Source organism: Setaria viridis, chromosome 4 (assembly GCF_005286985.2).
Source record: "Setaria viridis chromosome 4, Setaria_viridis_v4.0, whole genome shotgun sequence".
Classification (NCBI taxonomy): domain Eukaryota; kingdom Viridiplantae; phylum Streptophyta; class Magnoliopsida; order Poales; family Poaceae; genus Setaria; species Setaria viridis.
The window spans coordinates 33,347,194-33,368,115 of record NC_048266.2 but is presented as its reverse complement, the minus strand read 5'-3'; the positions used below and the strand labels follow the sequence as shown (position 1 = coordinate 33,368,115).

The window sequence follows — 20,922 nt, the reverse complement described above, 5'->3', positions numbered from 1 at the left end:
ATATGGTGGCCCCTGAAGGCGGTCTTGAACTCGTCCCAGCAGATGACGTGGTCAGCTAGCAGCATAGCGTGGTAGTGGTCCCACCAAAGGTGGGCGGAACCACACAGCTGCTGGGCTGCGAACCGGGCCTTATTCGGGTTCAGGCACAAGATAGTGAGGAGCTCAAACTTGGATTCAATCCTATGGATCCAAGCATCAGCATCCAGCGGGTCCTCTGACTTGTGGAAAATCGGGGGTTGCGTGCCCAGGAAATCCTCATATCGAGCAACCTCGGGCTGCGGGGGACCTCATCCTCCCTGAGGCAGCAGCTGCTGCTGCTGCTGCCCCTGGACCAGGTGTCGTAGGAGTTCGGTCTGGGCAGCCAAAACATCCGCGAGCGACGGCGGAAGGGGTGGTGGTAGCGGTGGTGCTTGGTTATCCCCACTGCCACTTGGGGCCGATCCGGAGCAGGTAAGGCACACCATCTGCAAGAGTGTACTTTTCCATTAGTCACATAATCCGAAGCTTGCTGAATGATAGGGAAAAAATTATGTGCGGAAGTAAAAGCATCCATCTTGCCAATAGCGAAAAAAGATAGCAATATCATCCTTTATTGAGTAGGTGCATATCTCCTCTTTGTGATGTACATGGTTTCTCCTCTTTTATTGAGTAGGTGCATATCTCTTCTTTCCATCCTAGGCCAGCAGTTAGATTGCTCCGTACTCAGCAACTTTGGTTTTATGCTTGCTAACCAAACTGAAAAATACCGTGGTCGAGAACTTTGGTTTTACGCTTGCTAAGCAGCTGTTTTTCAGCAAACTCGGTGGTGCAAATTTGGTTCTAACGCGAGTTTAACAGATCCAAAGGAGCTGAAATTTTATGAGCGGTTAGAACACAAATTTTCACACAACTTTGGTATTCAAAACTCATCTCAAAAGTTGACAGAAGTGGGAGTAAAAGTGAGATAAAAACAGGAACTAAATCTACCAGCATTTCTATCATTAAGATTACTTCAGGACAAGGCAAGTCTGGCCTGTGACAAGTTTCTTAATACAAGAAGGGTTCTCAACTCGAGGCTAACCTATTACATCACCACCCAAAATATAGGTAGCCGAGGAGTAACAACAAAAGATCAATTCGCTACAACAAAAACCTAGAAGTCATCTAAGTTGCCCACGGAGGAAGCGCTATGTGCCGGAGAAGGAGCGTCGCCAACTCGGGGCGGAGACTGAATGCCCTCGAAGTCCATGCTCGAGACACCCTCAATCTCCTCGGAGTCTTCCTCCTCCTCCTCCTCCTCCTCCATCGGGTCATTCTCCCCCTGCTGCTCCTGCACATGGATTGCATTTAACTCGGCGTGGTGCTCATCCAAATGCGCATTGGCAACAGCTAACTCCATCTCAACCTCTAACTTCTCCTCTGCGAGCACCAGCATGTCGTGCTCCATATCTGTCACCTCCTCCTCCAGCTCAGTGATCCGGGTCTCCATGTCGGAGATCTGTATACCTCTCTGGATAAGCTCATACGACTGATCCACCAAATCTCTCTTGGTGGTAGTGAGAGCCTCCTGGGTGTCCATAGCTATCCGAGCCAAGGTAGCCATAGCTCTCCCCTGGAGCTCGATCAGTCGGTAAAGTGCATTCATACACCGCGCTGAGGTGGAAATCGTGCGTTGTGGGTGTGAGGCAGCCAACACCTCCATGTTGTTCATTCTGTCTAGCCACTCCGCATCCAGCCTGTCCCTAGCGGGAAACAAGCCAATTGGATCCAAGAGGACCTCGAAAGGGTGTAGTCTGCAGAACTGAGTGAGGGCCTGTAGGGCAGCAGACTCCCAAGTGTCCTCAAGGGTATGACCGTAGGTCAATACCTCAAGTTGTGGCCATTGTGGATGCTCTAGGGGCGGAGGTAGATCACGCGCACGCTGCACCTCTGCACCCCGTGCTCCAGGTACTCACGTCCCGCGTAAAGGGGCGGCGACTGGTACCCAAACCACCTCAAGGTATCCCACAAGATAGCGGGAAAACCCTCGAAGTGTAGGCACGTGGAGTGGGAGGTGCCATCCACGCCATGAATCACGTGCCCAGGAGCGGGCAAGCCGCTGCTGCTTTCTGCATTCTTGCTACTGCTTCGGCCACCGTTGCCTCGATTCTCCTTAGTGCCACAATATCCTCAGCTGCGACTCCCAAACTCTCTAGGCCTACTTCCAGTTCGTCGTCTGCTGTGTGCTCAACCTATACTTCCTCTTCTTGCTCCTCTTCGGCGTTCGGGTGAGTGACGATAGCTCCTTCGTCTATAGGCCTTGTCGGTACCTTCTTCTTCGATGGAGCCATGTGGTTGTGAGGCTACCACGAGGTTGGCGCCAAAACTATTGGTTAAGGACACCACCAAAGTGGACTCCGTCACAACAGTTCGTGGGTTCACCTTCGGCAGGGACAAGACTTCCCCCAGCAAAGTGTCTTTAGGGAGTGTCTATCCTAACTTTCTATCTACAAGCTGAAGTTAAAGATGAACTAGAAACCATAAGTGCGAAACAGTAAATGCGAATAACATTTATTAGATTCGGACCACCCGTCCCATCAGTTACAGTGGCTCCACTATTTATAGGGAGATCAACCGCTACAAAGTACAATTACAATTTACTATTACTCAACGCCTAGATTCCTAGAATATTCTAGGGTAAAACGGGAAATACGGTTTTTGTACGGACTCCTCCAGCTGGCTCCTCGTACGGCTCCCTCACTCCACGTGGCAGACCACATGACCTTTCAACGTATGCCTAGCTTCAGAGGTCGAGGTGCTCTTCATTGGGCCACTCCGCTTTTTCCTCCGAGGACGAGCCACAGCGCATTCAAGTCGGTCGCCGGCCCTCCCAAAGCCTCGCAGGCCGGACCGCCTTCGTTCTGTTCCGAAGGAGCCCTCGTACACCTAAGAGTTCTTCGTCACCGCTTTCTTCTTCTCTGCACTCAGAGTTTGCCACAAATCAAACAAGTCGTCATGGTTAGTAACGAAAGGACTTCTCCCTCTGAAAAGGATTCCGAAGGTAGTTTCCCCAACATAAACAATACCAAATAGAGTACCGACAAATAATCTACATTTTTAGAAAACTTTTGTACCAACTTCATATTTTTTAAATTTGAAATGAATTACTTATGATTTATTTGATTAAATAAAAAATTTTAAATTTATAGAAAATACAAAACCACACTCGAATTTTTCTTTTTTTTAATGATTTCCTGCTCATGTTTGCAGCGGGACCTTTTCACTGTCTTCCCCCTTCGGGGACCTATTTCAGGCCGTTCGGAACGCATGAATTTGACATGAAAACAGTTCAAATTTTATAGACGAGAAAGAATCCCGCGCGTTCCAAATTGGTATCAACATGGACCTACATTATGGGCCACCTCCAAACCAACATTTTTTTTTCTTGGTGAGAGGCAGCATCCATCAACCTCGCGAGCTGCAGCAATGTCGCCTGTCAGGCTTGGAGGTTGAAGTAGATGGTGTAGAACTCGTCCCTCAAGGTGAACAATGGCTCCAGGAGGAAGCTCCTCCTCACCCCTCTGGCGGCGAAGCTCATTGGGTGGTACCGCCGCAGCGGCTCGGCCCGCGCGAAGGTCGCCGCCCGCCGGAACCCCGCGCCGCCGTCGCCGCCGCGGTTCCGGACACCGCCGCAGCCGACCTGGACCTTCTCGCCGCCGCCGACCAAGAAGCACCCCGGCCTGGCCCCGAGCTCGAGGGACACCGATCCTGGACTGCCGTCGAGCCCTGGCACGACGTCGAGCAGCGCACCCGAGCTCTTGTCCGCGGACACCGTGAGCTTGTCCGTGACCACCATCCCCGGCATGTCGAACGGCTCCAGCATCGCGGTGGCCGTCGAGTTCGTGGCGGCGCTGGTGCCGGAGCCCTGGGGGATGAGCCTGAACGTCCCGTGGACGGCGGCGTCGGTGCCGCCGCTGTCCTTGGGCCGCTCCTGCATCTTCAGGGAGCCGTTCACGGCGGAGAGCACGAAAGCCTTGTCGCCGGATTCTTGCACCAGGGTCACCAGCTGGGAGTCAGATTCCGGAGGGACGGGGGTTATCCAGTCGGAGGGCGCGGCGGTGGCGCCGCCGGTCTTGGCGTCCCAGTCTCCGGTGGTGAGGCCAGCGAGGAGGAACGGTCCGAACAGGACCGCTTGTATAGACGCGTACTCCTGCCGATCATCTGAAGTTTCAGTTAACAGTAAGTCTTTTGAGGAAATTTCCATGTCCCATGTCGCCAGAGTGGGTGCAGCCAATTTTTAAAAGATTGACGTACAGAAAAAGTATTTATATATGTTACCAAATACCAATGGTTTATTGAAAAATTTATCGCGCTTCTTGTTGCAATTTTATTGTAAGTAGAACTTGAAAATCACCTTTTATTGCTTCAGTCCGTAGGTGGATAGGTAATTGGAGTGACAAGTGATCACCACTATTCCACTCCTTGCTAATTGTGAGGAAAGTCCCTGACAAAATCAAAGATAGTGTAAGAACTGTTCGTTCAAAAAAAAGATAGTGTAAGAACTTGGAATAATCATCACTTTAATCTATCAAACATTTTGTGGATATTCTTTTCTTCCTTTCAATTTATTTTTCTTCAGTTTATTTCACGCGAATGAACATACCTGGAGATGCTAATTCCAGAACCTTGTCATTCAAAGTTGCCTTTGCACCATTCAAAGATGTCCATGACGGCATTCTCACGTTCAATGTCGCAAATTGACCGTTTGTCTGCATGACAAAAACCAAACTGACTAAATGTGTACTCTACAATGAATCACCAAAGTTTTCTGTCACAATAGCATGAAGAATCTCATGTGGAATTTACCTTTGCAGATATGGAGAGTGACACCTGTAGGTACTGATCTGATGAGCTGAGAGGCTCTAGTTTCTGGGTGACAGTAAGGCCGGCAGTTCTCCAGTTGAACGTGCTCGGTATGAACTGAATAATGTAAAGTGCTGGTCTTTCACCTTTCTCCTCAAAGTAGATGGAATCCCCCAGTTTGGAGAAGGATTCTATCCCTGCAAACACAATGTTTTACATGATTCAGAACTTGCATTCCCATCCCAGTTTTTGGGAATAAAGAACTGTTTCACTCAAAAAAATAAAAAGAACTGTTTCACTTACCAGTGCCATAGCAACACCAGAATGAATTGAATTGAGTTCCCCAGCCATGGTAGCTCCTTGCCTTTGATCTCCCAGGGCCCTGTGGCAGCATGTAGATCATCACACCAGGATCCCTGCCTCTCTGGATGCTCAGCACGCCATTGATCAGCGCTCGCTCGTAGTAGTCCGCATATGCGATCTCCTTCGTCCATCTGAATAGATGGCGCGAAACCTGCAAGCTTTGTTCCACATATTCTAATTTGAATCCAGCCATGAAAAATGCAGTAGAAGTTTGGTGAACATGAACGGGTGAAGCACCTTGAGCATGTTGTAAGTTGTGCAGGACTCCTCAGTCTCAGTGGTCAGAGCACCAGCTAAACGCTTTGGATCGGACCTGACAGAAACCATTCAAGAATTTCAGACATGGCATGTCTGAAGAAAAAACTGAACTCAAGCCTCTATGATTCATTACCAGAATTCACTGACAGATGTGCCGCCAGTCGCATAGGCATGGGAAGAATTCACTGTGTCCATGAAGAACGTTGCAATTTCCTGGTTCATGAGAGCCAGGTTTATGGTCAGCTTGATCTAGGAGTTGCATCAGCACAAGAGGGCAACTATTGGCAAGAATGGAAAATCGCAGTCTTTTACTCTTTTGAAATTTGGCATTAGAGGGTTTTTGTTTTTGCCAAATGACTTCCCTACCTACTGCACCTAGGCTAAACCTATGTGCAGTACTTTGAATTACCTTGTAAAGAGGATCACCTGTAACTTCGTATCGCATTTGCCCACCGACAACAACCGGAATATGCGTGTTGGCATGGAAATCCGAAAGACTGTCAGCCTGAAAGGCAAAACGATGGGGCCAAAAGATCATGCAATATTCAGAGAAGTGTTTTCATGCTGAAATTATTCAAGAGACAGCAATTTATTGTGCTTAATTAATTAGCTGACATAGATGTGTCAAGTAACTACAGAGGATTCATACAGTAGAAAACACTGAGTTTTTAAGAGTTGAGACCTGGACTGCAAGCAGCCCCAGGAAGCATGGCTTGTCGAAGAGATGCGCGAGCACCAGATGCCTCTGATCATTCTGCAAGCAGAGATGTCTTAGCAATTCCACTCACTCGAAATGGCGATTAGCGTATCGGCTCAAAGGATTAGCATCAAAGATTGATGAGCATTATTAGCAGATGATGGATATATACCGTGATGGAGTATAGCTGGTAGAGCACGTCGTTCATCCCGCCGGTCTCCTCGTTGAGCGACGCCCAGTGGCGCTCGATGCTGTACCTCCGGATGACGCTGCCGACACGGCCGGCGAAGTAGTCGGCCATGGCGACCACCATCCCCAGCGCCTTGCCGTTGCCGGCCACGGCGTGCTGGTCCAGGAGGCCCTGCATGATCTTGTGGATGGTGTAGTAGGGCGCCCAGACGGGCTGGATGGCCTCGAAGCGGTCGAAGAACTCGGCAGGGAAGGCGGAGAGGTAGCCCGTGCCGGCGGCGCGCTGGCACTCATGCAGCGCGTCCACCACCGCCGACATCCTGCCGGCGAGCGTGGCGTTGTGCGTGCTCGCCCACATCTTGGCCGCCGCGCTCAGGTAGTGCCCTGCGTGCCGGTTTGCAGCCATTATTAACTCCAGAATCATACAGTAAATATTTTTTTGAAGGTTGTGTTCTGTAAACTCGTTCCAACAGCAGCGAAATGGGTAAGTAATTTGCCGCCAAGTTCGATCCGGTAAAGCAACCGAGTAGAGTTAGGCCGCACCACAGCCCAACAGGGTGGTTGCCTTGTTCGTATACGGGCCAGGTTCAATATGCGGAGGCCCATGATAGAGAGAGTCTAATCGGCTAATCGTATGTGCGTGCGAATCAAATTAGGCCCAGGAAATGGCGGTGCAGAGGAGAAAAGGTGGTGATGGTGAAACTGAAGAAAAATCATAGAAGATGCAGAGAAACCCACCACATCCCTCGTTTTCCGGTGTCTATGACAACTAGGAATGCAGGCAGTAAAAAATCGTTTGTTCAGTCACTAACTTCAACTCACTAACGTACTAGGAATACAAGAGGGTAATTATCATAATAATATATCTGTTCACCACTTTACATTAACATTTTTTTGTCTTAAAAACAGTTGCACAAATATAGGAAAAGTTAGCGAGGAACAATGTGCATGCAAGGCAAGCAGTTAGGAGAAAGTGGCATGTTCTTGTTATGGCGTGGGGAGACAAAAACAAGCAAGCCCGTAGGGTAGCCATGCATTGCAATTTGTAGGGCGCGTCCTCTCCCACTCCCGTGTCGGTGTCTCTCGGCGAGACCAATAATGCATGCTTTCACGAGGGCATCTCACGTGCTGCCTAACAAGACACGAGATCAGAGTGGAGTGGCATACCCTACAGGCTACAGCACCCACAAAAAACCCTTTCCACTCCCATGTCGCGTCGCGCGCCATGCCATTTCCACCGGAACGTCTCGTGCGTGTCGTGCCAGAGCGAGACACGAGCGGCACAGTAGTACTATCCCCGCCCGATCTGGCTGCTGGAGCACCAAGTAATGGCGAGCGCAGTAATGGCCGTGCCCGGCCGGGAACGGATCGGCGGATGGAGGCGCGACGTGACGTGACGCCGGAGGAGACGAGACGAGACGGCTGCGGCGGGCGTGCATGTGCGTGTGGGGTGACGACGGAGGGAGGGAGCGTGTGCGTACCGACGAAGTGGCCCCGGAGCTCGACGTCGGGGCCCTCCCAGCCGCCGTAGGGCTCCCCCGGCGCCGGCAGCCCCGCCTGGGCCCGGAAGCTCCAGACGAGGCGGTCGGCGTCCAGGAGCAGCAGGTACTCGAGGTTTGTCCGCTGCGCGCGCCCGTACGCCGCGTCGCCGTCGGGGTCCAGACGCACGTCGTGCAGGGACACCTCCTCCAGGAACGGCCCGGCTGCCAACGTTGACGCGCCGCCGCCGCCAGGCAGCTGGTGCTGGCCCTTGAGCGACCGGTACAGCATCGCCCAGTCGAGCTCCTGCCCCTCCTCCGCGCCAGCGGCGGCGCGCAGCCCACCGCGCGGCGGCGGCATGAGGTCCATCCACGCGGCGTCGTCGGTGGGGTTGAGGTGGTCGTGGAACAGCTCGCGCCACCGCCACTCCGCCGCCCCGGGGGAAGCCTGCAGCCTCGCCCGCACCGTGTGCGACGACAGCTGCGTCGGGATGTTGGTGCACTCCTTCGCCCTCACCGCCGCCACCACCGCCATCACCATCACCATCACCACAGCCCACGCCGCGCGCCACCGCGCCGCCATCCCAAGACGACCCGCCACCCCGCTCGCCCCCTCGGTGGCCACTACGCTACCACTCACTCTGACACACGCGCAGACACATATGGCCTCGCAAGGACGCCGAGATTTTATAAGCCATTTATGGTTTTATCCCCCTGCGCCCACACACGGCTGGAGAAACGGACAGCGTTTAAGCCTCGAACGACGGGCACGGGCATCATCAAGCAGTCTCGCGGCCAATGAGCCAGGGGTGACGATGACGGCCGACGGGCATCGGAGGCGCCGCGCGGAATGCCACGACGCGACACGACACGAGGAACGAGACCGGCCGCAACAACAACAAAAAAAATGAGGCCCTGGCCTGTGTCCTCATGGCCCTCATCCCAGTCACGGCCGTCGCCTCTCGCGCTCACATGTCGCCACAGGACACACGCGAGAGCTGGCCTGCTTGTCGCGGCGAGTGTCGGTTCCCCTTGTCACGGTGCGTGTTCCCCTTGTCACGTTGCGTCCCGTGAGGGAGAAATGGAGCGAGTAGCGGGAGGGCGGCGCCCCCGATGGTATCTGCGGCTCCTCTGGCCTTGCAATTGGAGGCATCGTCGTCGTCGACGGCGACGGTGGTGACGCCGCCGGATGGGGAGATCGCTCGGCGCGTCAGGAGAGGGCCGGCGGTTGGAGATTCCTGGTCCCGGTCGGGACCCGGGAGCCCGCAGCCAGATGCTACACGCTTCATCTTCGCCGTCACCTCGATCGGTGCTGTGCAAATCTTTTTCCTTGTCATGATCGTGACCACAGTACTCTATACTGCTGTTGGGCATTCGCTGGGCGGCACGATCGACAGGCACCTAATTGGGCCGCACGTATTTATGGTCACATCATCACAGCCGCATGTGCCTACGGATCATGGTTCGGCCCCTTTGCAACAGAGCCAAAAAAAAACAAAAAAAACACGATTTCATGTCTGAAAATGAACCTTTTGTGACGGAATTATTGTGGTATATGTAAGATTCTGGTGTTTGAAACTGAGCCTTACTGTTTGTAAAAGAACTGTTCTTGCGGGAAACAACGATCAAACGAATCACTTGAGACGGATTATTGTGCTCGCGTAAAATCCCGGAAACAGATCCTTGCTCGCCGCGGGAAATCAGCACGAGACAGCATCTACGGCGTCCAGTACATGCATCCATTCGATTCATCGCTTGTTGTTCATGGGGGGATCAGATACAGGGTGTCATTTGTACAGTCACTCCAACCACAGTGAGCAGGCGGCGCGTAGTGCCCCGATCCCATCCCATCAGCTAGCTGTCGCCGTCGCCGGAGACGAGGCTGAAGTAGACGGTGTAGAACTCGTCCTGGAGGCTCCGCAGCGGCTCCAGCAGGAACCCACGCTCCGTCCCGCGCGCCGCGAAGCTCAGCGGGTCGTACCGCCTCAGCGGCGCCGCCCGCGCGAAGCTCGCCGCGCGCCGGAACGCCGCCTCATCGCCGTCTCCGCCGCCGTCGCCCCGGCACCCGACGCCGACCCGCGCGGCGTTCGCGCCGGCCGTCGTCACGAAGCACCCCGGCCTGCTGCTGAGCTCCAGGGACACCGATCCCGGCGCGCCGTCGAGCCCCGGCAAGGCGTTGAACAGCGTGTCGCGGCCGCAACCCGGGCGGCCGACGTCGAGGGCGTTGGTGACCGCCATGCCCGGCCGGTCGAACGGCTCGATCGTCACGTTCGGCCATTGCAAACCGCGACCGCTGGCAACATCCGGGCCGTGGACGCGGAACGTGGCGTGCACGCACGCGTCGGTCCCGGAGGCGGGCTCCTCCTGCATCGCCAGCTTCCTGTCGGCGACCGACACCGACAGGACGAGCGTCCGCCCGCCGGCGCTCTGCGTCAGGGTGACGAGCTGCGGGTTGAGCGCCGCGGATTTGAGCGGGGTGACCCAGCCGGCGACGGAGGAGGCGTTGGTGGCGTTCACTTCCCAGATGCCAGGGGTCAGCCCGTCGTTGGAGTGGTTGCTGTCGGTCACCGGCAGGTTGCCGTGCGTCAGGCCGGCGAGGAGGTGCGGCCCGAACAGCACCGCTTGGATGGATGCATACTCAGGCCTGTCATCTGAAACCAAAAATCACCATTTCAGCCTCCAAGTTCAGACACTTAAATTTGTAGCTTCAGGAAAAAAAATTGCGCTCATCCGAAAATAATCAATGCTGATATCTGTCTGAGATTTCATACCTTTGATTGCCTCAGTTCTTAGGGTGATGGGGAATTTTAAGGTCAAGGTATCTTCATCCCAGAGCTTGGCCACAGTCAGGAAACCAGCTGCAAGGAAATTACAAAGCATGAAGCAGGAATCACTCATTCACTCAGATGGTCTCATATCAAAATAATATCAAATTTGTTCTAAAACAGTGTCAGGATAGTAGTAAAATACCATCACTGAAGTTGCCAGAGGCTGTCAGGTTGAGCTTTTCGCCATTTAGAGTCGCTATCACACCATCCGTGGATGTCCACGACGGGATCCTCACGCTCACCTTTGCTAGTTGGGCATCTCCCTGCATGTATGACAGTGTGAATGCAGAATAAAAAGTTGATACCATCCTGACTCCTGAATCCAATAATGCAGTCTCCAGATGATGGACTTGCTGACGGTGAAATCCATGAAACTACCTTTGCAGAAATGGCGAGCGAAACTTCAAAATAAGTATCCGTTGAGAAGAGAGGTTTCGCCTGCTGCTTGACAGTGAGACCTGCCGATTTCCAGTTGAAAGTGCTCGGTATGTACTGGATGATGTAGAGGCCTGGCGTTTCACCCTCCTCCAGGAAATATATGGAGTCCCCTAGCTTCGAGAAAGATTCTATCCCTGACAATGCAAACCAGATGGTTCAGAACCCAACACAAACAAGAGCAAAATCATGTACGTGTCCAGGTAATTTACCTGTCCCGTAGCAGCACCAGAACGTGTCATTTGGACCTCCCCATCCTCCAGGGTTCATCGGCGGAAGGCCAGAGGGTGACAGGCCGCTGACGCTCTTGGATCGACCAGGCCCCATGGGAAGGAAGTATAGCATGACACCAGGCTGTGTTCCCCTCTGGTTGCCCATGATCCCGTTGATGAGCAGCCTCTCGTAGTGGTCTGCGTACTTGGCTTCCTTCGTCCACCGGAACAGGTTCCGTGACACCTGCAGCGAAGCAAGTATCAGGATTGTGTTCTGCGCAATGTGATCAGAGACGAGGAGTGCACCTTGAGGAAGTTGTAGGTGGCGCAGGTCTCTTCGTTTGAGCTGATCTTGATCTCATCCACCAGTCGCTTCGGGTCATGCCTGGCATGTAAAACGAAATTGGAGCAGAAGATTACCATTGGCATCACGAATTCTCTGAGAAATGTGTATGGTGATGGTAAGCGTTATGACTCACCAGTGTTCCATGGTAGATGTGCCTCCTGTTGCGAATGTATGAGAAGAATTTACAACATCAAACAAGTACGTCGAGATGTCCTGTGCCATGATTATTTCTGTATTCAGTTCACTCAAATTGTAAGGGAAAAAAGAATTTACACATCATTTTAATTTCTGACTGAAATAACCCAATGGAACAGCAAAGAACATTGCTCATCATGACAAATTGTGTGGTAAAATGTTTCAAATAACATGTTAACTTACCTTGTAAAGATTGTCACCAACGACTTCATATCTCTTCTGTGCGCCGACAAGGACAGGCAGATGGGTATTAGCATGCAAACCTGATATGTCATCCTTCTGAAAGTTTTGATCAATGTATGAATATATTGGTTAACTGGTACTATGGAAAACTTATAAGAAAAAAAAATGAGAAAAACCACAAAGAAAACTGAAACTACTGACATGAAGACCAAGTGGTCCAAGGAAGCACGGTTTGTCGAAAAGATGAGCCATCGTCAAATGCTTCTGGTCTTTCTGCAGGGAGCATAGAAGCAATGCTGTAAGAACAGCGTAATACGACAATTGTGCGTAGGCCATACACACAATCCAAGTCAAAATTTACTGCTAAATGCGATGGCGATAGGATCACCATTATAGTATACAGCTGGTACATGACGTCGTTGAATCCACCAGTCTCCTCGTTCATGGCCTCCCAATGCCTCTGAATAGTGTAATTCTGTATCAGATTCTTCACGCGGTTGCTGAAGTAGTCGGTCATCCACACCACCACATCAAGGCCTTTCTTGTTCCCAGCCAGTGTATACTGATCAAGAAGCCCCTGCATAATCTGTCAGAACACCGAACGTAGCGTCAGAAATCACAACAACAACAACAACAGATAATTCTCAGTTATATACAGCTTCATTCAACATATATGAAACTGAATCAGGCAATGCAAAAGGTTGGATGGAAATAATAAGGAACAGATTATTCAAGGAGATCAACGGTGGTCGTTGGCACATAATCGAAGTACCTTGTGCGTGGTGTAATAGGGCGACCATGCCTCGTCCAGCTGCTCGTAGGCGTCGAAGACGGCCTCGGGGTACGCCGCGAGGTAGCCCGTGCCCATCTTCTTCTGGCAGGTGTGGAGGACGTCCACCACCCTCGCCATCCGCTCCCTGAGGGTGCCGTTGCGCGTGCTCGCCCACATGTGCGCGCTCGCGCTCAGGTAGTGCCCTGCCAAACGAACACACAAGGCCAGCCGGCTCATCAGATCAAAATCGAACGGTCGAAAAATGGAGATCGGGGCGATTTCAGGGGAGACGTGTTGATCCCCGGAGGAGAAGGGAGGCCTGAACTGAAGAAACTGGCAACGAACCTGCGAAATGGCCGCGGAGCTGGCCGCCGGGCGCCTCCCAGCCGCCGTAGGGGTCCCCGACGGTGGGCAGGCCGGCCTGCCGGCGGAAGGTCCAGGTGAGGCGGTCGGGGTCGAGGTAGAGCAGGTACTCGAGGTTGGTCTGCTGCGCCCGCCAGTACATGGACGTGGACAACGATGCGGCGTCGCCGCCGCCGCCGCCGTCGTCGAGGCGGACGTCGTGCGGGGGCGCCGGCGACAGCAGCTCCCCCGGGAGGCCCGGCGGCCCGCCGCCGCGCGTGAGGCTGCGGTAGAGCGCCAGCCAGTCGAACTCGGTGCGGGCGTTGCCGCCGCGGAGCCTGCGCGGGAGCAGCGCCATCCACGTGGCCTCCTCCGTCGGGGTGAGGTGCGGAAGCCCGTCGTCGTGCCGCCCCCGCGTGCCGTTGAACAGCCGGTCCGTGCACAGGTGCAGCGCCGCGCCGCGCCGCACGGACGCCGCGCACAGCATCAGCAGCAGCACCGCCGCCGCCACCACCATCGGCGACGCCATTGCCATTGCCGTCGGCTCGATCGGCCGGTCGTCAATGCTACGACGACTGCAAGTCCAGGAACAGTGAGTGGACGATCCAACAATTTTGAGGCGCCGGCGGCGAGTCACCGGGGAACGGGCGTATATATAGGCCGGTGGCATGGTCACTGGTTAGCTAGTGTGAGAAGACCAGGTCCATAAGCATTACTTTTCAAAAAAAAAAAAAATCGATAAGCGTCGGCATGCATGAAACGGCCGGGTGGATAAACCTTGCCCCAGCCAGTCGGAGTGCCCCCTCCGGCTCCGCAACCGCCGCCCGATTCGCTCGTCCCCTCCGAGTCCGACGCTCCCACCGCCGCAACTCGGATGATGATGACGAGCCTCTCTCTTCCGACTCTCTCCTTCCTTCGTCTCCGCGTAACCGCGTTCGTCTCCGGTAGCGAGACGCAGAGCCCGTTTCCGCGCGTCACAATCATTGTATGTTCATGGTGATACAGACAACAGGAACCAATCATACGCACAAAAGCCTTCCTCAAATACCTATTGCCAACAATGCAAGTTTTCATCAGGGCAGTTGTTACTGCAGCTTTACAAAAAGAGAGACCATAAGGACCAACGATTTATGAAGATGATAATGTTTCGTCTCAACAGAAAAGTGGCACAAGCTGAATGCGCAACAGCTTCAACTGTAGATAGTCCTAACTCTGAATCAATAGGTTCTGTTTTGACCTGAACTGACAAGAGTGTCATTTGCGTTTATATTACTGCGGCGCACATGATGATAAGGATTTAGTAGGGAGCAAGCTACCAATGATTGAATTGTGTCTGAAGATACTTTGAAACAAGTTGGACCACTAAATCTGAAGATAGCCTAAAATTACCTCCCCAGAGAGAAATCCGACCAGTTGAAATTACTGCATTGCCACTTTACTGCGACAGCTGCACTTTTCTACAGTTAAATTGCCACTCTACTGTGACAGTTGCAGTTTTCTAATTGAATTGCCGCTTTACTGTGACAGCTGCAGTTTTCCACTGAAGAACCTCAGTCCACAAGGAGGAAGGAGCACATGACCAGTGAAGCCTGAGACACTGCCAAGGTGCCTGTCACCAAAATAAGTTTCAGATTACAAAGTTTTGTGCACTCAATATGCTTAAACATCTCCGTTTCGGAAAATGAGTGAACACTGTTTGTTTGCACAATGACACAAAATGCTGGAGGGAAAAAAAAATGCATGCAGCTGTCAGATTTAGCTTTTAGCCCTACAGAGATACTGCCACTCAATATACATTTTGAAGGTGCATATGAATTGAAATTCTGGAACAGGCTGTTGTTCCAAGAGAACTTAATCAAATTTATGGCATGGAATACTAAACTTTTATGTCATGTACCAACAAATAATACAAATGCTAATTACAGCTAGATGCAATTGAATACATATGCTCTGGAACTCTCTCTTCAGAAATGTAGAGGGTTGGATGGATGTAGATGTTTGAACTGATGGTTCGCAGTAGCTGAAGCATTTTTCAGTGCTTGCTATAGGATATACTGCCTACAAGGCAAGTGATTACCTCAAGCATGGGTTACATTATATGCTGCATGCATATTATCTGGCAATTTGCAAAGCTCCAAAACCTTTCACATCACCCAGGGAGTCTGCAAGCATAATATGTGAAGCTATTATTAGAAGAGAAACAACTCTCAAATTTTTTTCCTTGATAACCACAGTAGTATATCTTATGAAGTATGAACATGCTGAAAAAGAAATCGACCAGATGGATAGACATACCTCTGATTATGTCTTAAAGAATAGTACCTCGGCTTTGAACCCAGGCTGGTTACAGGGGTCTCATTGATCCCTTGAGTTCATTGCTCCACTGTTGCACCGCGAGACACTTTGGTTCTTAGAGTAGACTGAACAGACAGGAGAGCTAAGGAGAATTGCGTTTTTTTGCAAAAGAAGCATTTTCTGAATTACTGTAGTAATCTGAAATCAGTATGTGGAGCACATGATATTGATATTTTCCATTAGTTCCTCTCAGTGTGTTCAGTGAAAACCATTGCATATCTTTAACTGCAGTATTATCACAAGGGCAGCTCCCCCCTATCAGCAAAGCAATCTGAATAGTATAGCATCATATCTTTCACCAGTAATCTCCACAGGTGCAAGTTCCATCTGTAATTATATGAAAGCGATTTTTGTCTCTGAGGGATATCTCCCTTCCATAAACTTTTGAAACAAACTTTGCAAAATTGTGGCAGTCAACACAGATGCGAAGATTCTTCATAACCCGGATGGTCAAGCCTGAAGGAGTACTCATCAGTCCAAAAGTTATGGCCAGTTTCTCACTGTGGCCAAGAAGCATGCGTTCTTTCTGCTCATCATCAACATCATGAAGTACACAGCTCAGATCAGGAACAAAACCAGCTGCCTTAATAGCAACATATATCTCCTTAATCTTAGCGTTTATGTCTTCCTTCTTGGGGTGGAAACGCTCACTGGAGTGGAAGGTATGAATAACCTTGTCAAGAATCATCCAGCTCCGCCCTGGTTCCTTTATCACAGTCTTCTTAAACATTAACTTCCTCACTCTGAAAACATCTTTCCACATCCCAGAAGCAGCATAAATATTAGAAAGGATCACATAGTTGCCAGCATTTTCTGGTTCAATTTCAAGAAGCTTCTGAGCGACAAACTCGCCAACATGAACATTAACATGAACTCTACAAGCACCAAGCAATGAACCCCAAATTGCTCGAGTAGGTTCAAATGGCATCTTTTGTATCAAATTTAGTGCCTTTTGGAGTCGTCCAGAACGTCCAAGAAGATCAATAACACACCCGTAATGTTCAATATTGAGGAGTGTGCCCTGTTCTTTGCCTATAAGATCAAACATATCGAGGCCCTCATCAACCAGCCCACCATGACTATAGCCGGACAAAACAGCCAACAGAGTAACACTGTCAGGCTTCACTTCTTCATGCATTGATCTAAAAAGCTGGGCAACTTCATGTGCTAAGCCATGCCTTCCATATCCCATCAGTATCGCATTCCAGCTAACGACTGATCTCTTTGGCATGTTGTTGAATACCCTTCGTGAGTATAAAAGCTTGCCGCATTTGGAGTACATATCAATCAAAGAATTCTGTAAAACCATGAAAAATGGCAACTCTTTACGAAGTATTAGTCCATGAACCTGCTTGCCATAATCAAGGGAAGCAAGCCCAGACAGTGCATTGAGAAGGGCAGTGAAGGTAACTTCATTGCATTGCATCCCCTCATTGTACAACTGCCTGAACAAGTCCAAGGCTTCCTCATCAAGGCCCAATTGGGTGTAGCCAGATATAATGGCGGTATATGAAACAACATCCCTTGCTGGAAGCATATCGAACACCCTCCGAGCTTCTTGAACATTCTCTGACTTGGCATACATGTCAAGAAGGGCACTCCCTACAAACATGTGTAACTCAAAATTTGTTTTGACGGCAAAAGCATGGACTTGCTTGACCTGATGTATGCCTTGAGAGCCAGTACAGGATGTAAGGACTGATGCCAAAGTGAATTCATTAGGCTCGCATCCTGCCAGTTAGAAGTTAAATCGATTAAACATGTCATAAATTAGTAAAATAGCATTGCATACCCCATCCTGGAAGGATGTCAAATTGCTTGTGCTTGCTATAACAATGAACAAACTTGCAAACTTGATGACAAAGGACAGATAACAACAATGCATCAACAGAAGAGTACAATTATGATGCAAAGCTACATAATTTAGCTCAAGGATAGTGCTAAAGTTTGCTCGCTAAAGCAGATAACAACAATGTGTCAACAGAAGAGTAGTATCCAACCGACAAATTCATAGAAAAAAAAAAGGATAAGCATCTGACCAAGCATGCATGCAGTATAGACATTGTGGAACTCAAATTTTGTTTGGATACAGATATCAATGTAACATTATGCTACCTAAAAAAGATATAGTTTTGTTCATCATACATGCCCATTAGAGTATTGTACCAATTGCATTAAAAATGGAGACCTCTATGGTCCAAGGCCACATCTTATCATATTGGTCACTTTGTTAGTCAAATAAAAAGTGTAACTAGGGCAATAGAAGACTAAATGGTTGAAGTGATCTACCAGCTCTGAGCATCATGACGAACAGCTCCATGGCCTCGGCAGGCCGTTCGTTCTGAGAATACCCCGAGATCATGGCCGTCCATGAAACCACGTTCCGCTCGGGCATCCCGTCGAGCACGTTCCGCGCGTCCTCCAGCGCGCCGCACCTCGCGTACATGATCACCAGTCGCGTCGCCAGGTACAGCGCCGGGCGGTACCCCGCCGCCACCATGCGCGCGTGCACCTGCCGCCCCTCCCTGAGCGCCCGCCTCTCGACGCACTCCGTGACGGCGGTGTCGTAGTCGTGGAACCGAGCGGCGCCGGCCGACGGGAGCGCCGCCACCGCCGACGCGGAGCGGCGCGCGAGGCATACCGCCGCCGCGACACGACGGAAGCCGCGGGCGGCAAGCATTGGGAGCGTGGCGTCGTATCCGAGAGCCCCGGGATCGCGCGGGCATTTCACCGAGCACCTCGCGCGCACGCCGCCGCCGTTGTCGAGACGAGAGGTGGCGCCTGGCTCCTGCTCGTGGGCCCCACTACTGGACCTAAGAGGCAAAGGACGCTCACTTCCCGTCGGATCATCAATAGACGTTTCCGATGACAGTTCAGTGCAGGGTCTGTTTGGTAAATGTTACAAGATACAGGGGTGTGGTTGCAATATAGAAATGAAAATTATTTCCCACCGAGCCGGCCAAACTAGCAGCGAGGGAAAACATTTTGAAAAGCTTCTCCCATTTCGGAACGCGGCGAGCGCGGGCGGCGGCCGGAGAGGAGGAAGGCGACTGCTAGGGTTTCTCCCGCTGCCGAGTCGGGTCCCCGAGGTGACCACCGTCCCCTAATCCTCCTCTCGATCCCGCATTTCGCGTGCTCCCTCGGGAAGATCCGCCCGGATTGGGCGATTTTACATTCTAGGGTTTAGTCAAGTGAACCAATCTGAGTTTACGATTCTGTTCTTCGCTCTAGAAATGGAGGGGATGGTGATGGCCGTCGATTGCGGCGCCGCCGCCGGCGACGCGAAGGATGACCTCAAGTGCATATCCGGGCTGAGCACCATTCTCGTGGCCACCATCCAGGAGGTGAAGGACCAGGTCTCCCAGATGGAGTTCATATTCTGCAAGCAGCTCTTCCCGCACATCCAGACGAAGGCGAAGCTCGCGCAGGCGCGTTTTGACGCGATGAAGGCCAATGAGGATGAGTGGAGGAAGAGGGAGGCCAGCCTGGTGAGCCAGCTGGAGGAGCTGAGCAGCTGGAAGCGACAAGCGGAGGAGAGGCTGCTGCAGATGGGGAGCTCTATTGAGGAGATGAAGGGGAAGCTTGCGGATTCAGAGAGATTGGCTGTGAAGCATGAGGCTGAGAAGGAACGGCTTCTAGAGATGGAGGGTGTGGCTGCTGATGTGGTTGGTCGGCTCCAGAAGGGGATTAATGAGAAGGCTGCTGAGGTAGCCAGAGAGAGGGAGGCACATCAAAGGCTGTTGCAGCAGGTTGAACTGAAGGATAAGGATCTGCTTCTGGAACAGAGTAAGCGGAGGGACTTGATTGATGATTACACTCAGCTGAAGACAAACTACAAGCACCTGAAGTCTCAGTACAACTTTCTTCTTGGAAGGATTGATCAGAATGATGGCTCCAAGTCTCATGTAGACATTCCTGTAGATAAAAGAAACTCTGAAAGTCCTCCAAGTAAGAGAAAGCTCAAAGGTACAGCTATCTGAATTCCACAATCAGTCAATTTCTTCGACCTGCTTCAATTTTGTGAGTCATCACCATTTATTCCTGATTTAGTACTACCTGGAATAATTATGTGGGGGTGTGTATTCTTCTCATTATGAACTGTTGTGCCTGATGTTCTGATCAATGCCCTCAAGTAACGTTATTGTTAATTGGCTCTTATCATTGATGCTAGGAATTATTAATTGGACCTATGTCTTAACATTTTCTTCTTTGCTTGATTTTCAGATTTGGAGCACACAAACAAGGAGAGCATCCCGGTTGTTCCCATGACAAGAGACCTGAAGAAGCACACAAACAAGGAGAGCATGCCGGTTGTTCCCATGACAAGAGACCTGAAGAATGACTCTACTCCAGGTGCCAAAGCCCATGCTAGTTCAGTCAGGAATCCATTCAGGAACTCACGCCTTGCTTTGCCATCTGGCTCAACTAATCCACTGCCAAATAAAGCTGCCAGCAATTCAAAATTAGAAGCTATATCTAGCATTGCTGGCCCAAGTCTACACTGGAGAGAGACCCGGGCACGCAAAGAACCAGGTGTTGCAGATCCGCACGATGATTTCCTTGATACACCTCTGGAGGCTGTTAAGAATACTATCAGGAATCCTGCAACTCCAGAAGGTGCACAGGCTCTTGCTGCCTCTCCTCCTCAAGACATGGAATTCAACAATTCAGATGATGAAACTCAAGATATGAATAATGCAACTCAAGGCCTGAAGAACATTCCCAGCATGCCGGCTCCCAAGCAGCAAAGCACGATATCAGTACAGCCACCAAAGAAAGATTTCAAATACAGAGAGTCGGTAAGAAAGAAAGCTGATCGGGAGAACCTGAAAGGTGTCGAGTGCAAGCAGTGCAAGAAGTTCTATGACGCTGTTCTTCCAGATGGCCGTGCGAACGGTGATGGTGCGGGCTCTACAAGCTTGCGGTGTGAGCATCACGATGGTGTGTCCAGACATCGGTACAGGTATGCCCCACCTTTGACGCCGGAAGGGTTTTGGAACATTGGGTTTGAATCAGAAATGTAGTAGTACATTAAGTAGCAGGAAACCTTCAATAGTGTGTACAGATACAATATATTGTCATAAGGTAAGTTCTGTGTCGTCCCAAAAATATTTTAGCGATGCCCGCAACGAATTGCATGTTGCTGCTCATGTTGAATAAACGTACATCCTATTAAGGTCGATGGTAGGCGGTAAATACTGTCAGTAGGCTGAAGATGGAATGCTCTGTCAGTTTGTTATTGACTTAATGTAAATTCATCAGTTTGAACATTTACTGTAATGAATCATCTTTGATTACCATTGAAAAGCAACTCTCCTGCATTTGATAGAAAGAAGACATCTGGATAACAGTTTACCTCGACTGGTATCCTGAGTCCTTGTACTATGTAGAATTTGTTACAGCAAACCAAAGTTGACTGTCAGAAATATTAAGTTGTTGGGGGAATAA

The 20,922-nt window shown here is 50.9% G+C and overlaps 3 protein-coding genes across 5 annotated transcripts; 1 reads left to right on the top strand and 2 right to left on the bottom strand.

Moving 5' to 3' along the window:
- Window positions 1–2,507: 2,507 nt before the first annotated feature.
- On the bottom strand, window positions 2,508–8,707 carry LOC117852259 (uncharacterized). The gene is made up of 11 exons (XM_034734273.2): window positions 7,810–8,707; window positions 6,312–6,712; window positions 6,125–6,196; window positions 5,852–5,947; window positions 5,576–5,655; window positions 5,422–5,497; window positions 5,125–5,335; window positions 4,825–5,018; window positions 4,622–4,727; window positions 4,373–4,462; window positions 2,508–4,179 (listed from the first exon to the last, which is right to left on the bottom strand). The coding sequence occupies exons 1-11, from the start codon at window positions 8,387–8,389 to the stop codon at window positions 3,455–3,457; spliced, it is 2,631 nt and encodes an 876-aa protein (XP_034590164.1). The 5' UTR covers window positions 8,390–8,707; the 3' UTR covers window positions 2,508–3,454.
- An 811-nt stretch (window positions 8,708–9,518) lies between these two features.
- Window positions 9,519–18,279, bottom strand: LOC117852258 (uncharacterized). Of its 3 annotated transcripts, XM_072293261.1 has the most exons (15): window positions 15,415–15,767; window positions 15,197–15,281; window positions 14,509–14,728; window positions 13,123–14,167; window positions 12,778–12,980; window positions 12,394–12,591; window positions 12,207–12,278; window positions 12,006–12,101; window positions 11,761–11,840; window positions 11,588–11,666; window positions 11,282–11,525; window positions 11,013–11,206; window positions 10,777–10,897; window positions 10,578–10,664; window positions 9,519–10,457 (listed from the first exon to the last, which is right to left on the bottom strand). In XM_072293261.1, exons 4-15 carry the CDS (start codon window positions 13,787–13,789, stop codon window positions 9,661–9,663), a joined length of 2,838 nt encoding a protein of 945 aa, XP_072149362.1. In that variant the 5' UTR covers window positions 13,790–14,167; window positions 14,509–14,728; window positions 15,197–15,281; window positions 15,415–15,767; the 3' UTR covers window positions 9,519–9,660. The 3 variants fall into 3 exon arrangements, 1 of the variants encoding a protein (XP_072149362.1); XR_004639804.2 differs by lacking the exons at window positions 9,519–10,457; window positions 10,578–10,664; window positions 10,777–10,897; window positions 11,013–11,206; window positions 11,282–11,525 and having other exon boundaries at window positions 11,628–11,666; window positions 11,761–11,857; XR_004639803.2 differs by lacking the exons at window positions 9,519–10,457; window positions 10,578–10,664; window positions 10,777–10,897; ... (7 more) ...; window positions 12,778–12,980; window positions 13,123–14,167 and adding an exon at window positions 17,764–18,279 and having other exon boundaries at window positions 14,229–14,728; window positions 15,415–17,205.
- A 142-nt stretch (window positions 18,280–18,421) lies between these two features.
- Window positions 18,422–20,754, top strand: LOC117852260 (protein gamma response 1). The gene is made up of 3 exons (XM_034734274.2): window positions 18,422–18,563; window positions 18,706–19,440; window positions 19,699–20,754. Exons 2-3 carry the CDS (start codon window positions 18,708–18,710, stop codon window positions 20,496–20,498), a joined length of 1,533 nt encoding a protein of 510 aa, XP_034590165.1. The 5' UTR covers window positions 18,422–18,563; window positions 18,706–18,707; the 3' UTR covers window positions 20,499–20,754.
- Window positions 20,755–20,922: the final 168 nt, after the last annotated feature.

What these genes read in the sequence shown, in the direction of transcription:
- LOC117852259 (XM_034734273.2), bottom strand. Translation starts at nt 8,389, where the DNA reads ATGGCGGCGCGGTGGCGCGCGGCGTGGGCTGTGGTGATGGTGATGGTG. An exon ending in CAGGTGATCCTCTTTACAAG is followed by an intron (nt 5,656 to 5,851) that starts GTAATTCAAAGT and finishes CTCATGAACCAG; the next exon opens with GAAATTGCAACGTTCTTCAT. An exon ending in ACATCTGTCAGTGAATTCTG is followed by an intron (nt 5,498 to 5,575) that starts GTAATGAATCAT and finishes GGTTTCTGTCAG; the next exon opens with GTCCGATCCAAAGCGTTTAG.
- LOC117852258 (XM_072293261.1), bottom strand. Translation starts at nt 13,789, where the DNA reads ATGCCACCGGCCTATATATACGCCCGTTCCCCGGTGACTCGCCGCCGG. An exon ending in GCTCCGCGGCCATTTCGCAG is followed by an intron (nt 12,981 to 13,122) that starts GTTCGTTGCCAG and finishes TTCGTTTGGCAG; the next exon opens with GGCACTACCTGAGCGCGAGC. An exon ending in CCACCTACAACTTCCTCAAG is followed by an intron (nt 11,526 to 11,587) that starts GTGCACTCCTCG and finishes GCTTCGCTGCAG; the next exon opens with GTGTCACGGAACCTGTTCCG.
- LOC117852260 (XM_034734274.2), top strand. Translation starts at nt 18,708, where the DNA reads ATGGAGGGGATGGTGATGGCCGTCGATTGCGGCGCCGCCGCCGGCGAC. An exon ending in AAGTAAGAGAAAGCTCAAAG is followed by an intron (nt 19,441 to 19,698) that starts GTACAGCTATCT and finishes CTTGATTTTCAG; the next exon opens with ATTTGGAGCACACAAACAAG.